The sequence below is a fragment of the Denticeps clupeoides genome, chromosome 10 (genome assembly GCF_900700375.1).
Source record: "Denticeps clupeoides chromosome 10, fDenClu1.1, whole genome shotgun sequence".
NCBI lineage: Eukaryota > Metazoa > Chordata > Actinopteri > Clupeiformes > Denticipitidae > Denticeps > Denticeps clupeoides.
The window spans coordinates 19,245,769-19,262,022 of record NC_041716.1 but is presented as its reverse complement, the minus strand read 5'-3'; the positions used below and the strand labels follow the sequence as shown (position 1 = coordinate 19,262,022).

Genomic DNA, 16,254 nt, shown 5'->3' with positions numbered 1-16,254 from the left:
TTTTATTAGTTATATTATTAGAAAACAGATGGGCGGGATTTAGCCACCGTCTTTTCAACGATTTGCCATTCTTTGGAGGCGATGTCCGCCGAAGTTACGCCGTGATTGGCTAAAAGGGCCTTTCCCTGATTGGTCGGCCACGGCTCCCAAGTGCCATGCGCGAACGCCGCGTGACGTCAGAGCGAGAGGAGGAGTAAACAGCAGTGAGTCACCTAGCTAGGCAGTCTACAAAGGTGAGTATTGCACTCTGGGCCGAGTTAATTTGGGCAAAATGCGCGTTTTGGGTCGCTTTCTGACCGCTTCTGTTGGATATTCAGGGTGTCGGAGACATGCATGTGTCGAGAGAACGTAAGTCCCGAAGGCGCGTCTCAGGTAGTTTTGTGGCCTGCGCGCGGGAAAGCGGCGTGTTAAATTCGATCTTCTGCCCGCGTTTAACACGCCGAGGCTCGTTTCCCGCACCGAGAAGCCCTCGCTGCGTGGACTGGCGTCAGCCACCGGCCCGCCGAGCCCGAACGACGCTTCATATCTGCGGCTCAGGCGTCGCGGCCCAGCAGAATGCGGGATGCTAGCGCGCGGCTAGCCTGCTAGCTGCTCCACGTTTTTCCTGCTAACGGCGGCGTGGCTCCACGTCGCCGCGCGTTTGCGGAGTCGCGCTCGAGGCCACAAGACCACTTGACCGTCGCTGCCGACGCGCAGCCTGCCCTCCGTAGACCGAGAAGCCTTTCTAGTGCTTTCTGGCCCGTAGCGAGTCGCCTTGGCTGGGGCGGCGTGTGGCTGGCTAGCAAGGTGAGGCTGCGGCCGAGCCCGATGCTAGCAGGCTCACCCCCACCGCCATGTGATCCGTGTCGTCGGGACCCCACACTTCCACTGTAGTCAGCTGTTCTGTCGGCAGACACGTTTTTATCCACTTATATGTATATAAAACTAAACTTATTCTTTAAAGTCTGCGCACACTTGCGTAGCCCAAAATTGCACCATTATCATTTAATTAGGAAATTATTGATGTTGCTAGGGGATTGGCTGGCAGTAATAAATTATATATTAGTGTGTTTTAAATTAGATTTATGGTAAATATAGTCCCTCCCCCTCCATGTATATGTTTATGCACTTGAAATAATACTAAAAGAAAATAGATATTTTTTTACTAGCCTGTAGTGACTTTACCTGATCCTGTTTGTCTGCAGACAATGGAAATGAGTACCAGCGAGTGCTTTGGATGCGGCCGCTCTGGACACTGGGTCAAGAATTGTCCCAATGCTGGACGAGGTCGTGGCAGAGGTCGGGGAAGAGGAAAAGGTACAAGCATTATTATTTCTAAGAAGGTCTTAATTGAATGTGTTCATGGGTTTGAGATCATTGGCATTTATCCATATTTGTTGTGTTGCAGACCTTTTCTGCTACAGATGTGGTGAACAAGGCCACATTGCCAGGGACTGTGAACAGACTGAAGATGGTTGGTTTAAGTTCTTATTTTCTTTTTTTGTACCTCTTGAGTCACTTTTTTTTTTTTTTTTTTGTCTTCTGAACAAGAACATAAAAGTAATGATTTATGCTGTCTAAAATATTTGTCCATTTTTAGCATGCTACAACTGCCACAGAAGTGGTCATATTTCCAGGGACTGCAAGGAGCCCAAGAAGGAGCGTGAGCAATGCTGCTACAACTGTGGGAAGGCCGGCCATGTGGCTCGCGATTGCGATCATGCCAATGAGCAGAAGTGCTACTCGTGTGGAGGTTTTGGTCACATCCAGAAATTGTGTGATAAAGTGAAATGTTACAGGTAAGCGACACAATATTGCACATATTTATAAAGGTCCCTCCTCATCCCCTTGATTTTGATTATGTATTTTTTTTAAAGGTGTGGAGAGATTGGTCATGTTGCAGTGCAGTGCAGCAAGGCCAGTGAAGTGAACTGCTACAATTGTGGAAAGAGCGGTCACTTGGCAAAGGAATGCCCTATTGAAGCCACAGCATAATCAGTTACCTCTGTTGCCCCTCCTTTTTTTTGATTGATGGTTGGTGATATTATTTTCTCTGAATCCTCTTCCTTGGCCAGAGGTTGGCAGACAGAGGCCAGTCCCAGGCCAGTGAGCTTGTTGACCATGTAAAATGATGAAAGGGGTAGGAAAAATCATTCTGCATTCAATACAAGATGTTTTAGTTTGGTAGAGGTGTTTTTGTGAATTATGCTTTGTTAAAGATCCCCTTTCCATGCCACTGGTGTGCAGAGATGATCTGGACACAAGTGCTATGTTGGACTGGACCTCTGAGCTCTGCGAGGAACCTCAGCAATCTGAAATGGAAGTTAAGGACGTCTGTACTTCCATGTTTGAATTTCTTTTTTGTCATTTAAGTTGGGAAAAAAAGTTGGTTTGAAAGTATCCATCTGCATCTGAACCCTGCTGGCAGCATCCAGTCAAGTGGGGCTTTAGTGGCAAGTAACACTGATAAAGCTGGCATTGGAAATCCTATGTGGGTTTTTTTTTATTATTATTATTTTTTTGTAAGCATTTGTTGCTTATAACTTTGACTTAATGTTCAAGGTTGAATTTTCCAAAAAAAAAAACAAATTTTTGAATTTCTACCTTGGAAAAACACATGATAGCAGGACTAGTGACACACGCAGCTATTTGAAAAGGAGAATGTTTTCACAGAAATCAAAATATTATTTTTGTACAATATCACAAAGACTACTGTAAAAATATAATTTGCTTGTACTGTTTTTAAGTCGTGAGGAAAAATGCAATTAAAGTCCTAGAATATAAAAAATGTAATTTTAAACTATCAATAAACACGGAGGAGGACGGAGTGTAAATTCTGCTTTTTTTTTTTTTTTCTTTTTTTTTTCCCTTCACATTTAAGGGCCTGAGCACCAGTGGTGCAAAGCGCTGTTTACAATTCTTTGGTTTCTATCGGCAAAAATAATGAAATTGGGCACATACAGTACCAATCAAAAGTTTTTTCATGGGCGTTCCTTTTTAAAATTATTTTAAATAAATACTGACAACCACTGAACCATGATTTTTTTTTTTTTGTATGAGGAACACAATTCCTTATGAGTTTCTTTATTGTGTATATGTCTGACGTGCCAACCTACAGTTTAAAAAGTCCGTTGAAAGCCGTGTCCAAAATTTCACTGGTACAGTACATCAGTTGTAGAGCCCGCTACTCTGGTGCAGGAGTTTTTGCTCTGGGTGTGTATAGCTAATATATAACATTTTCTTAAAGTCTGAATTTTGTGCATCCAGGGGACAAAGAAAATCACATTTAACTGACATTTTTAATGGCTTTTGCCTAAATGTAATGGAAAACATGCTTTTGCCTGCGATCGGTTGCTGTAGATTGAACAGCAGCAAAAGATATATAAATGTTTTACGTATCAAATGCACTGACATGTTAAATGGCACAAACACATTACACATTTATTATTGCATAATAAAGACAAGGCCGACAAAATGGCAGAGAGCAGAGAAATCACAAAAAAGCAATACAGTGTAGTAATTTGCAATATCACTGATATCCTTTCTGATCCAATACCAAGTAAAATTCAGGTTGGTGTCAATGATACTGATCCGATACGTTATACAAAATTTGGTAAATGAGAGTGTTTCAAATTATATAATGAATACAATGTACCTGTCCCCTTCAGCTCGGCTCATCATAAACGCCATGTTCTGTCTTGTGATTTACACTGAGGTGCTTAACGAGGTTTCTGGACCTGCAACATGTCACAAAGGAGCTGAAACCGCTCCACACGTGACTGCTTATGCTCAGACGTTGTCAACTGAGTGAAGCACAGTAGCAGCGTGCTGCGTCGCCTACGCACAGAGGTGGAAAGAGTGCTGAAAAGCATAAGTATCTTTACATTGCTTAAATTCTAAGTTAAAGATCCCATCTAAAAAAATACTTGAGTAAAAAATTTACTCAATTTAAAATTTACTTTCAGTAAATATTACTTAGTTACTTTCGACAGCACTAGTTGTTTATAGGCAGGATAATGTGCAAACTATGTTCAGACCACCCCATAAAACATTTCTAAGCACAGTTGGCCACAAAAGTACCAATTTCTGAACTGTATGGTCCAACTCAAAAATTACGATATAAAAGAAAATAAAGCCAAAGTCAAAGTATCCAACAATTCCTTATTAACAAACTGTTTTTCCTTATTTCAATTCCTTATTAACAAATTGTTGTATATCAGCTGTTCTATATCAGCTTACTGACAAATGACTGCTGATATAAGAAATGAAATAAAACACCCTGCCCCACAGAATAATACAGCATTAGATTGTAAAACTCTTGTTCAGTTTGAGCAATGTAATGTATAGAAACCGACCACCATTACAAGACCAAAGAGACACAATGGCAAATAAAATCTTTTTTTTTTGTTGCAACCCAATTTTAAAATGGATTAAATAATTTTTTTTGCTCAGAAACTCCCCATGATGACAAAGTGAAAAAGTTTAATTGAGGTTTTGGCAAATGTATTAAATATAAAAAACTTGTACATAAGTATTCACCACCTTTTGAAACTCAAAATCTGAGCTCAATTGCTTCATGTTTCCCCTGATCATCCTTGAGACCTGATTTGCATGATTTGTATTGACACACTCCTGTCTATATAAGGTCCACAGCTGACAGTTCATGTCAGAGCACAAACCAAGCAAGAAGTCAAAGGAAAGGATTATCTTGAGGCACAAATCTGGGGATGGTTACAGAAAACATTCTGCGGCTTTTAAGGTCCCAATAAGCACAGTGGCCTCCCATCATCCATATGTGGAAGGAGTTCAAATCCACCAAGACTCTACCAAGAGCTGGCCAGTAACCTAAACTGGGCGACCGGGGAAGCAGGGCCTTAGTCAGGGAGGTCACCAAGAACTTGATGGTCACTCTGTCAGAGCTCCAGAGTGGAAACTGCATGTCTGCTGAAATCCACCAATCAGGCCTGTATGGTAGAGTGTCCAGATGGAAGCCACTCCTTAGTAAAAGGCACATGGAGTGTGGCAAAGACCATGAGAAGACCATGAGACTTAAGACCATGAGAAACAAAACTTGCTGGTCTTTGGTGTGAAACCAGGTACCGCTCATCACCAGGCCGATACCATCCTTACAGTGAAGCATGAAGTGGTGGCCTAGTTTGGGGCAGTGGTGGCCTAACAGTTAAGGAAGCGGCCCCGTAATCAGAAGGTGGCTGGTTCGAATCCCGGTCCACCAAGGTGCCACTGAGGAGCCACTGAGCAAAGCACTTTCCCCACACACTGCTCCCCGGGCACCTGTCATGGCTGCCCACTGCTGACCAAGGGTGATGGCTTAAATACAGAGGACACATTTCACTGTGTGCACCGTGTGCTGTGCTGCTGTGTATCACAATGACAATCACTGCACTTAAGTTATACTTTTATTTATTTCATACTGTGGGCTGCAGGAATGCTCCACTGTTGAACTCAGACTGGGGTGACAGTTCAACTTTCAGCAGGATCATGACCCTAAGCAAACAGCCAAGATATTAAAAGAGTGGCTTCGGGAAAGCTTTCAGAGGTGCTGTAAAGAGGGATGGGCCAAACTGGCCCGTGTTGCGGCATCATATTTAAAAAGACTTGAGGCGGTAATTGCACACAAAGGTATATCAGCAAAATATTTAGCAAAGGCTGTGAATATATGTGATGTACATGTGCTTTCTCAGTTTTTTTTAGTTATTTCTGATTAATTTTCATGATTTGGAAAGGCACATGCCCGTCTATTATGGGGTAGAATTGTGAGGAAATTTGGAATAAGACTGTAACATAACAAAATGGAAAAACAACTGCGCTTTGAATGCTTTCCAGATGCACTGCATAGGCTGTTCTACTTCCTACCACAAAGTTTTAGTCTACAGACACTCAGCATTGAAAAACCAATGCTAATTATCTATAACATACTCTAACAGCAGTCAAGTTGTCATTGTTTGTGTCAAATCGTGAATTTGTTATAACATTAAAACAAAAGATGACTTACTCTTTGCTTGAAGTGATGTGCATCATTGTTCGGCCATTTTTTCAAGATTTCATTACAAGTAGCAGAGTAATGTGAAGAATTCCCGGGTACCTTTTCATTGGTTGTTGTGTTGCGTTATTGAAGGGCTGTTTTCTGATTGGCTGATTGGTTTTGTATGCCTTTTCTTTTTTTGATTGGCTGGTAATTAACTGGCTCTAGGACCCAGAAGAGAAGCCTTGTTTCATAGTGAGGAGCTGCTGTCTGAGAAATTTCCTTTCCTTTTCCCCTTCGGCATTAAAAGTGAAATTGTTGAAGTGTTATATACCCCTTGTGTGGTAAATCTGCTGTGTAAAAAGAGGTAGCCATTATAACATGAAGTAAAAGGTTACGAAACTACTGTAGCAAAATCATGCAGCAAAAAAAATGTCACAAGACATTTTTTTGAAAGAAAAAAACTGGACATTGAACAGAATTGGTCATTATCTTGAGGATAAACCAGGACATCTGTAAAATGCATTAGGTGACTTTATTATCTTCTACAGGCTTACAGTATCAGTTTAAAAGCCAGGTAATGGACAATAACATATACATATTTATTTATCTATGGCATCCTGCCTTTAATGTTTACAACAAATGCATCTAAAATGATAGAGTTTTGTGATGCCGAAATATACAGATACATACAGTGCAGTCTTGTAAAGTATTAAAATGTAATCTGTATGTTTACATTTATACACATGATCGCAAGTACATATGCAGTGCCATAATGACATCATTAGGATTATAGAGTGCTTCTACCATAATAGTTATGATCAGAAAAGGAGAAAAAAACATTGTGCCTTATGTAAGACCACCAGTAAAATGAATGAGCTGGGTGGTTGTGCAGCTCCTTTGAAAAGAATGGAAATGAATCTCACAGACTCTTGGGCCATAACAGCGTTGTTTTCTGGTTTTATTTGCCATTGTGTGTCTCTTTGGTCTTGTAATGGTGGTCGGTTTCTATTTTGCACTGTAATTGTGGCTTTTTCTCTGCCTGCCTTCACCTGCAACTGTGGCAAAAAATTGTGGGATTATTAAATTTATATACTGTATGTAGATGTGTGATGTGGGTTTCTTTACATCATCATTAACTGAATATAGTTGTAAAATTGCACAATGAAAAAAAAAAAAGTCATGTTGCTTTAATCTTTATGTTGTGTGTCTGGTGTAAAACCTCGATGATCTGTGGGAGGATTTCCATGTTTCCAAGTAATGGCTGCTCTAACTCACTGCTCACAAAGATGGAGTTGCTGTTCTCGATGCTCCGTATCCTCTTCCTGTGCTTCGGTTTCATGGACCGGAGGGATTCTGCCTCAAATCCTGCGTGTCTCTCATCAATTCCAAGTATGAACGTTGAGTTCTTTGCAAGCCTCAGATTCCACATGAGGAGCACAATCAGCAGACAAAACATACATCCCAGGAAGACCTCGTACGGACCTCCAAAACACTGGTAATCCATGGAGCAGAAGAAGAAGTCGGAGTGGCTCAGGGTGCTGATGGCCCTTCCTGCCAACGCACCAGGACTGGCACATGTGGCCACCACAGTTACCTCCTTGTTTGCGTGTAACCACATCCACAGGTACTGAATTCCACACCCACAGTGGAAGGGGTTCCTCGACAGGTTGACCATCTTCAGGCTCCTGGGCATGTCCAAATGCCCAGGGGGCACGGTGGTCAAACGATTGTCCTGCAGGAGGACCTCGGTGGCATCTGGAGAAATGTAGGGCATTTCTACCAGGTTCTTGGAGCTGCAGTCCATTCTCAACTGGGAATACAGCAGCCTGGAACACAGACAGGGATTTGGGTTGTTTTCCCCGTCGGCAGTGGCCAGGAGGAGAAAGAACACAGTCCCTGCACAAAGCAGCATCCTACATGTGGGAAAAAGGCAACACAAATAAATGAGAAATGATCAACTCGGTTTAACGTTTTTCTACAAGTGCCTTGGGCTCAGAGAGATTGGAACACATAAAAAAAAAAGAAACAGATTAGGGCCCAGTGGGAGAAATAGGTCACCACGTCAGGGCCATCTGAGAGATTTATTTGTCCCCTACCTTCCCATGTAAAATTAGGGCAGAAGAGGCCACTGGCTGTTTCGGTCCCAGTCAGCATCGATGACCACAGCCATGAACCCAATGCTGCTTTTTCCGGTGCCGGCCTTACTTGAACTCATAAAGACGGTCATCTCTGTGTAGTTTGCGCCCATCAGTAGCGTTTTCAAGTGGCCGCGGTAGCGAATCAGCTGCCAGCAGTACTGGCTTTGAGTCATGTGACGTTAGGAAGACCCCTCTGTTCAAGCGAGATAAGGGTATCATCAGCGTAACTAGATATCTTTCAGCACCTAAACGATGATCTTGATGGTTTAAAATGTGACTGTTCCTGTAGAAAACTGTAAAGACTGTATAATTCTATAAATATAACGCAACAAAAATGTTTTTTACAATTATTATTGTAAGGATTGTAAAGATTTACTGTTTTCAGTGTCACATAAAGAAGCACCAAGCAGGTTGCCAGGTAATCAGGATACTACGTAGTTTGGAGAGGTCCATGATTCTTGGTGTGCAGAAGTTAAAGGCTCCATTGCATGTTGCAAGTTGAAAAAGATGTGGGGTCTTTTTAGAGAATGGAAAAAGTCTCTTTGAAAATCCTAGATATTGGAGTCACTCAGGGCGGGGTGCCAGCCCAACACAGCAGGATACAGATAGAAGAAAGCTAACACCATAGTAATATATTCGTTTATTTTGCGTTCTCAACATCATCACAATTGATGTTTAACATTTATTGACCAATACTAAACATAATGCATATTAACTCTTTCCCTTCATGTCATGAACAGGCGTTTTTCCACGAGAACAGTAGCAGCCCAGGGTGCGAGTGCCAGGCAGTGAACCTGTTAACAGTCTGTTTCTGTGACGTCTTATTGGACTCAAAGTTTGACCTTGTTCCCCTCCTGAGTGGAGATGGGACTATAATCTGGATCTGGGTGTACACATGATGCATTTATTTACATTTTCCCTTCTCACACTTGGTCCAGATCACTGTGTGTTTCCCGCCTGATGAGCCGAGCCTCTTCCTCTCGAATGATTTACACAAGGCAGAGAGAAGTGGAACATGGAGGGATACACGCAGCATTCATTACAGAAATGCATGCTAGACTTCTTCAACACACCGTTTCATATGGAACTGCACTATCAAGTCATCACTGGGAAATGAAGCACTAAAAAAAAAAGTCTTACAGTCTCGAGATTCTGCTGGCTCACAGTGAAGAGGAGATAAGATGCATTTCTCACATGCAGTGCAGTGTTGGGGTATCTTATCAGACACAATGGCTGCTGACATCAGTCCAAGGTCAGTAAATATACACATGATTTATCCAACATTATATCGTAACGTAAAAAAAAACAATAATTCTCAGACATACACATTTATCTGCAACGTCCTGTAACCCTTTTCAAAATATTAGGATGATATTGTTTTGTTTTTTACCAAAATGTAAATAAAACAATTGAATTCTGACAAAATGGTTTGTTCTTTAATACCATGGTATTCTGCTTATTAAGATATTACTTATTTAGTATTAATATCAATAGTTCAGTAATGCTGGAAAACCTGTGTGCTCATGTAGAAATACCATGGTATTGCAGTTTTTACTGCAGGTGTATATTCCTGAAGTGGACATATTTCATATGAAGTCAAAGTAGGAACCATTTTCCTGAATCTCTGTACGGACAGCCCATTATGACCGACCCCACACAGGTTTTCATGGTGTGAGAAAACGTAGGTTCTACATTGCACTTTGAAATCATTTTAACACTGATTTGATTCGCAAATAAATTAGAACAGCAGTACAGGCCTCACATTAACAGCACCCAAGCAGTTTTTTTTTTGACATTCTGGTGAATTCTGATTGAACGGCTCGCACTGACTGAGAAGACCTACATATTAATAAGCCACTAGTAAAATGAGAGTAACCCCAAATAAAAACTAAAAAAAAAACATGAAGTAGGAACAGTTCAAATGTTCACTTGTTCTGCAAGTTCTTTCACAAAATTGATAGAAACATATTGCACATATGCAGATAAAAATTAAAATTACATTATTAGAAAACAACATTTCTTGTTTCATTTCAGTCACTGACCCAGTAAGATTTTGTGCACAGTTACAAAAATAAGTTAAAAAAATAAAGAAAGAGGAAATTAATAAGAAATACTGAATATTTTACTAATTTGATAACTAATAATACAAAATCAAACAAACACACAAATGCAGAATGCAGTGACTTCACTCAATAAAAGTAAAAAGTAATAAAGTGTCAGCTGGGCAGCTTGTGGAGGGAATCAGAGAAAAAAGGAAGCAACAAGAAGTCCTGCTGTTTCGACTTTTCTCTGACATGTTACCCTGAAAGTTTCCCTTCTTCAAAACAGAATAATTACAGAATATTTATTATAATTCCTTTATACCTTCACTGTACCACAGCAGTCAGGATGTATCTCTATATCTGTCCCCCCGTAATCTTAATGTACTACAATGTTCTCAACTGTAATTAAATCTAAAGTTGCTCAAATATATTTGATATAGATTCTATATTTGAAAACTCAGCCTTTGTACATTATTACAGAACAATTGTTACAGAACAATGGTTTCCTTTATACTACAAAATACTTTACGCACAATATACTGTACACAAAGCAGTCTGCTCTAAATAGATTATGCATTAATAATTGGCACATTTAATTATGATTGCTAAGAGACAACATGTAAAGCTGTAATCCACAGTAAATACAGTAAGTACTACAACAACTACTGTGACGGACTATGCAGTTATTGTTTTAGGTCCAGTCACTGTGAAATGGACATCGTTCAGTGAGCAACATGTAAACAGCATGAATAAAAATCCAAGCGCTCTAATACAAGTAGGCAAAGCATTTCTTAGAAGACCAAAATATGCCATCACAAGAGAAAAGAAATTATGTCTTGGCTGGTTATTATCATTGAAGGGGGGGACTAATGAAATGGTGACCCTGTGGAGACATGAACATTTCACCGGGGGACAGGACATTGCACGCTGCGAGAACTCGAAGGAGAACACATCCTTGGAACAGGAGTCTTCATCCATACCTGCAGGTTGAGTCTGGTGAGAAGCTGGCCTCTCTCACACCACAGTGCTGATGCCGCTGTGTTTGGGTTTGGAGGACGAGGGTGGCTGCTGGGCGTGGTGGTGGGGACGGGCGTGCTGGGCGTGCGGATGTCCGAGGCCTGGGTGTTTGGAGTGAGACGCGTGCTGCTGGTAGTGGAGTCCTGGTGTGCGCTGACTATGGGCTGGAGGTCGATAGTGATGGTGGTGGTGGTATGGTGGGGGCTTCTGGGGCAGTTCGCCGTGTCGTGCCATATGGTGCAGATTATCAGGATGTGGTGTGTGAGATATAAGAGTCGGGTGAATTGGGTGAGGAGGAGGCAGCTGGTGGCTCTGGGAGAAAGACTTCACTCGTTTGCTGCCAAAAAGTGTTCCGAGAAGTGAGGATGAATTGGGGATGGACTGAAGGCCACGAGATGAACACTCATGGCTGGAGGTGACTCTCTCACACATGTGGGGACTGCTAATGATGGACCCCTGTGGGAAAAAATAAGGCCAGCACACAGCTATCAGTGCATCGGTCAAGCAATAACGAACATCGGGTCTGATCTGAAAATGAACATTTTCACTAATATTTAACAATGCAAATGCTTCTCGATGCCACCAATATGATTTAGTATAATTGTAAAAATATTTTTTTCAATACTGTTGAAGAGAGAGTTGATATTAGACAACATCGACAGAAAAGTGTGACATGCATCCTGTCAGAAAAGACCAGTGCAGAAAATTGACATGCAGACTAATTGACACACAAACTTTACATTTTAGCTTAGCATTCAACTTGGCAGCATACACTACTGTTCAGCTTCCTTGAATCTTTAAGAAATTAAATATTGTCACATATTGTGCTATTCCAAAGCCTGTTTCAGAGTTCATTTTTCTGGCAGGTTTGTAAACTAGGGACGGGGGTGACATGACATGATCATCATGGTTTTGGTCATTTCCCATTTTACACTTAACACATGAAGGTATGAAAAATGAGGTATGAGAAAGGTTGAATGAAATCCACATGAAATCTGAAAGGCTCCAGTGGCATTCCCTGAGGAACACCACAGTTCCTGTCAGCAGTGAGGGACAACATGTCTTTTCATAGAGACATGAGGAGGTCACAGCAACAACAGGAGGGCAATAAAAAGGTTTAAACACTTGGTTTGATTACCATTATCAAGCTGTATTTGTGCGGACAGCATTTTCACTTATTCATCGGTTCAGGTCAGTCAGGTAAAAGAAAAGACAGAACTGAAGGGGTAATGGCAGGCTGTAAACAGAAAAGTGGGATTAGCAGAAGTTCATGCTTGTATAAAGAGGAGAGGAAAAATCACCACATGACCTCTCTCAGATCATCCACTTGCAGGCAAGCCCAACTTCAAAGGCAAGCAGCCCATGCATGCATGTAACCATGGCAGGCAAGTTAGGCATCAATAAACCCCGAAAGGAAGAAAGAAATACATAACAAATGAATCCACTGCGGTATGAAGCAGATAAAGTGCAAGGGGGGAAAAATAGTTTGGACAGGGCACATCATCACAGAGAGAGCAACTAGACATCCACTGCTTCCTACTTACTTCCATATTGCTGTCTAGTGATCCTGCACTGCTGCGACGCCCCCGCTTGCCTGCCCGAAACATGCAATACCAGCAGATTAGAGATGGACGTTAGACCTGATGGGTGATTACATCCCTCTTCTCTAGGGGGCGCTAAAGCACACTAAAAGCCCTCCTGGGTCAGAAGAAGGGTACTTCTTGGGAATTGGGAATAGGCAGGCATAACTATGTTGCCATCAGTAGCACTCTGTTGGTAGTGGTATTCAAAAAAGCTACGCAAAATAGAATTTTAAATAAATACACAATTCTGAAAAGGGCCAAAAAGGGGATATTGTTGGTTTTCTTTAATCAGTTCAAAGTTAAATGCAGAGCATCTATGTTAGATGAGCTTATTGACTGCCACCTTCTGAGATACAGCTTTTTAATGTAATAAGTAATAATCCTGAACTTGAAAACCCTCAAAAATCTAGAAAGGTAACCCCAAGTGTATGGACTCAACATTTGTTCAGTACGCAAGCTGAATGCTGTCACAAAAATGTAGAGTGACCACAACCATGCTTCTGCACAGCTAAGACGTAGAGAAACACTTGCTAGCAGGGTGTGGATGGCAAACAGGACATCAGCACTCATTGGGACCAAAACACTCCAAGCCAATGACATATGGACACTTTTATACACACAGACTGTTCCATACTGTGACAACACCACGAACGAATCCATCCACTAAAAATACACGCTGAGAACAAATCATCCCATATACTGGACTGCGAAGTCCACATATGACCTTAATAAAAATATATAGCAACACCGGGCCAGCATGAATGGAATAAAAACAGAAATCAAGAAAGAAAAGGCTAACTTATATTTTTTATGAATTTGCATAAATGTAAATAAACAAACAAATATTCACATGAACCCTGCATGATCTGGACAATAACTGGATTTCATTTACGTTAATGACCAATTGACCAAAAACTGAGATCTGAGACATGGTCACTTGTAGAAAGTAGTTGTTGTTATAATTGTTTTAATTTAGAAAAAGCCAATATTCATTGTGTATGTGAACAGGCATGCATTTAACAATTCCAATAGTGAAACTCAAATTTTGCATTATGAATTGAATGCATTGATTTGGCCATGGTGACAAAATTACATCAAGTGACAATCAGATCAGAGTTAAGCTCAGATGGGATGTGCATGTAGAAATCAGACCAGTGAAAAGTAGCTGAGATAAAAACGAGAATAAACGTGTAAATATCAGATAACAGGGAAGACATGTAGCACGTTATGAGAAACAATATAGAGCAGACGAAAATGGAAACATACAGGCATAAAATCACAGTTATGAAAAGTAAATGTCAAATGCATATTCACCAGACTGCGCGACAGACAGAAACATACTGACAAGTCATCAGATGCATATGAGTAAAACTGTACATATATTCTACAGTAAATCTGACATAAACCGCAGTCATTTTTTACACACTGTCCTTATTTAGAGCTGAACACTGATGTGAGTGACAGGAGGGTGGAGGGCATGCCACTGAGCCGTGCTCCATGAGCTCACCTGCTTCCGAGAGGTCACGCAGCGAGCTACTGAGCGCGCTCCTCTTTAGTCCCTCCCCCATGGCGTAGGTGTCGTCGAGGCACGCTCGGCTCATGCTGCCGTTGCCCGCCTCCTTCTTCAGACCAGACATGCTCTGGGACATGCTGGGACGCACAACTCCCTTCTGTTTCTCCAGCTCCGCTGTATGTGTTTACATGGTAACGCACACAGACATGAACAGAGACATTTACAAACAAGCAGAATAGAATTATTAACACATTAGGTCAAATACGTACTTGAATTGTAATTTGGAATCTCAGTGCCAGTGCATTTTTAGACCAGGTTATAGGAACTAAGCACCTACAAAAAAGTGTAGTTTTTTTGGGGGGGGATTTTTGTTTATCATTGACTGAGCTTTCCTTTTAATATAAAAAATAAACAACCCCCCCCAGTCAACATTACTGGTAGTAAAAAGGAGGAACTTCCAATAATACTTCAATATATCTGAAGTATATTTTCTTATGTGTCTATCTGACATATGGCTGAGATAGTAATTCCCTATGTAGTAATTCCTATGTCATCATTCATTATCCTCCACTGTTAATCATGATGAATATTTCTCGCACTCCATTAACACTGCACAGTAAATAATGAGGACCACACCACACTCATTTACACACAAGCAAGCTTACACTCTATCCTGTATTTTTCCATTTCCTGGACCTCTGCAATGGACTCTCGCAAGTCGTCTGTGAACTTCTTGCGGTCCTGGGGGTTGGGCGCATTAAAGTTTATGAGCACTTTGATGTCTGCGCCTGGTATGGCTGATGAAAGCCGGATTCCATTAGGATAATCTGGAGAAATGCAAGTGCAGATTTAGCCTTTTAAACTGTCCCATACAAACAAAACCAGGGTCTAGAGCTACGCTCTTGGGATACACTTGTAAACAATGTGTCACAGTCCGTCTGGGCTGGATCCAGTTGATGCTGACTGCGTTAGGGGTGTAAAATGTAGGTCAGCTCTATTTACTCTGGCCACTCGGAGTGAGGAAAGGCAGCACAGAGGCTGTGTGTTCCATGGCACTTACACTGATTTTCAAACAGGAGGACCTGCATGCCGTACAGCGAGAAGCTCTGCCTGAAGCTGTAGGTCACAGAGTTCTTCTTCTTCTGGAAAATTTTGGTCACCTGGAGCACAAAAAAGGCAGTTCTTCTCTTTCAGACTGGATGATGATTTTATTTCATAAATCATGCATAAAAAAGTTCTGATACACAGCCGCAATGGCACTTTTATTGTAAATATTGTAAACAAAAATATGAGGTTGTGCACATGCTCAAAAGAACCAAAGAATTTTGAATTCTTTATTAACATAAGCATAAGATGTACTGTTTTATTTTTTACTTGAAATTCACCCCATCCCTGCAGTGACGCAGTATAACGCATCTAACATAATCCTTGTTACTTTTAATTTCATTGGGTCACTCCTGAAATGAACTTGTTGCTTCAGGTTTTTCATCTCAGTCTAAATGAACATCTGGTCCCAGGCCTCCGGTTTTAATCACTGTGATGCAACTCAAGTACCCCTGTTGGAAATAAAATCGCTGACTTTAAAAGAAGTGAAGGTGCCCTCACCACCAAGAGGTCGTTGAAGAGGAAGATCTCCCGCTGGTGAAGGCCAAGCTTCTGTAGTTTGTTAGGGTCGGGCACTTCAAACAGCCGACAGTAACACACCAGTCGGCGATGAGGTAAGGACAAGACCTGGAGACAAACCAGAGATAAAATCCTTCAGAAATAAATCATGTATTTTATCATCTTTTCATGGTAAAATGAGCTCAATAACTGCAGAATTAAAACACATCTGTACAATTCCTCAGAATATTACAGTAATGAACTTTTGTAATAATTTATACAATGACCTTGTGCAAAAGTGTATAAGTACAGTGTGAAAAAAGAACATTAATGCTTACACATCCAAGTCCATGATGAAGCGACCCAATCTGCAATAGAACAGAAAATTTCAAGT

At 41.1% G+C, this 16,254-nt stretch overlaps 3 protein-coding genes across 12 annotated transcripts in view; 1 reads left to right on the top strand and 2 right to left on the bottom strand.

The window, feature by feature from the left end:
* Positions 1-93: 93 nt before the first annotated feature.
* cnbpa (CCHC-type zinc finger, nucleic acid binding protein a) lies at positions 94-2,813 on the top strand. 3 transcript variants are annotated; one of them, XM_028992829.1, is made up of 6 exons: positions 167-233; positions 318-348; positions 1,185-1,296; positions 1,388-1,453; positions 1,580-1,778; positions 1,857-2,813. In XM_028992829.1, the coding sequence occupies exons 2-6, from the start codon at positions 334-336 to the stop codon at positions 1,972-1,974; spliced, it is 510 nt and encodes a 169-aa protein (XP_028848662.1). In that variant the 5' UTR covers positions 167-233; positions 318-333; the 3' UTR covers positions 1,975-2,813. The 3 variants fall into 3 exon arrangements, with proteins under 3 accessions (XP_028848663.1, XP_028848662.1, XP_028848664.1); XM_028992830.1 differs by lacking the exon at positions 318-348 and having other exon boundaries at positions 94-233; XM_028992831.1 differs by lacking the exon at positions 318-348 and having other exon boundaries at positions 177-233; positions 1,149-1,296.
* A 3,679-nt stretch (positions 2,814-6,492) lies between these two features.
* gp9 (glycoprotein IX platelet) lies at positions 6,493-8,621 on the bottom strand. 2 transcript variants are annotated; one of them, XM_028992963.1, is made up of 3 exons: positions 8,062-8,621; positions 7,241-7,878; positions 6,493-7,020 (listed from the first exon to the last, which is right to left on the bottom strand). In XM_028992963.1, exons 1-3 carry the CDS (start codon positions 8,067-8,069, stop codon positions 6,971-6,973), a joined length of 696 nt encoding a protein of 231 aa, XP_028848796.1. In that variant the 5' UTR covers positions 8,070-8,621; the 3' UTR covers positions 6,493-6,970. The 2 variants fall into 2 exon arrangements, with proteins under 2 accessions (XP_028848796.1, XP_028848795.1); XM_028992962.1 differs by having other exon boundaries at positions 6,493-7,878.
* A 109-nt stretch (positions 8,622-8,730) lies between these two features.
* The window catches only part of LOC114797810 (IQ motif and SEC7 domain-containing protein 1-like), an 80,428-nt gene continuing 72,904 nt past the window's right edge, over positions 8,731-16,254 (bottom strand). For 6 of the 7 annotated variants that reach the window (XM_028992955.1, XM_028992959.1, XM_028992957.1 and 3 more), the window contains 7 exons: positions 16,199-16,228; positions 15,864-15,989; positions 15,319-15,418; positions 14,924-15,085; positions 14,253-14,432; positions 12,707-12,756; positions 8,731-11,618 (listed from right to left, as the gene is read on the bottom strand). In XM_028992955.1, coding sequence (XP_028848788.1) covers positions 11,160-11,618; positions 12,707-12,756; positions 14,253-14,432; positions 14,924-15,085; positions 15,319-15,418; positions 15,864-15,989; positions 16,199-16,228 — 1,107 coding nt within the window. In that variant the 3' untranslated portion in view covers positions 8,731-11,159. The remainder of the gene's footprint in view (positions 11,619-12,706; positions 12,757-14,252; positions 14,433-14,923; positions 15,086-15,318; positions 15,419-15,863; positions 15,990-16,198; positions 16,229-16,254) is intronic. The other variant, XM_028992960.1, reaches the window with a different exon arrangement.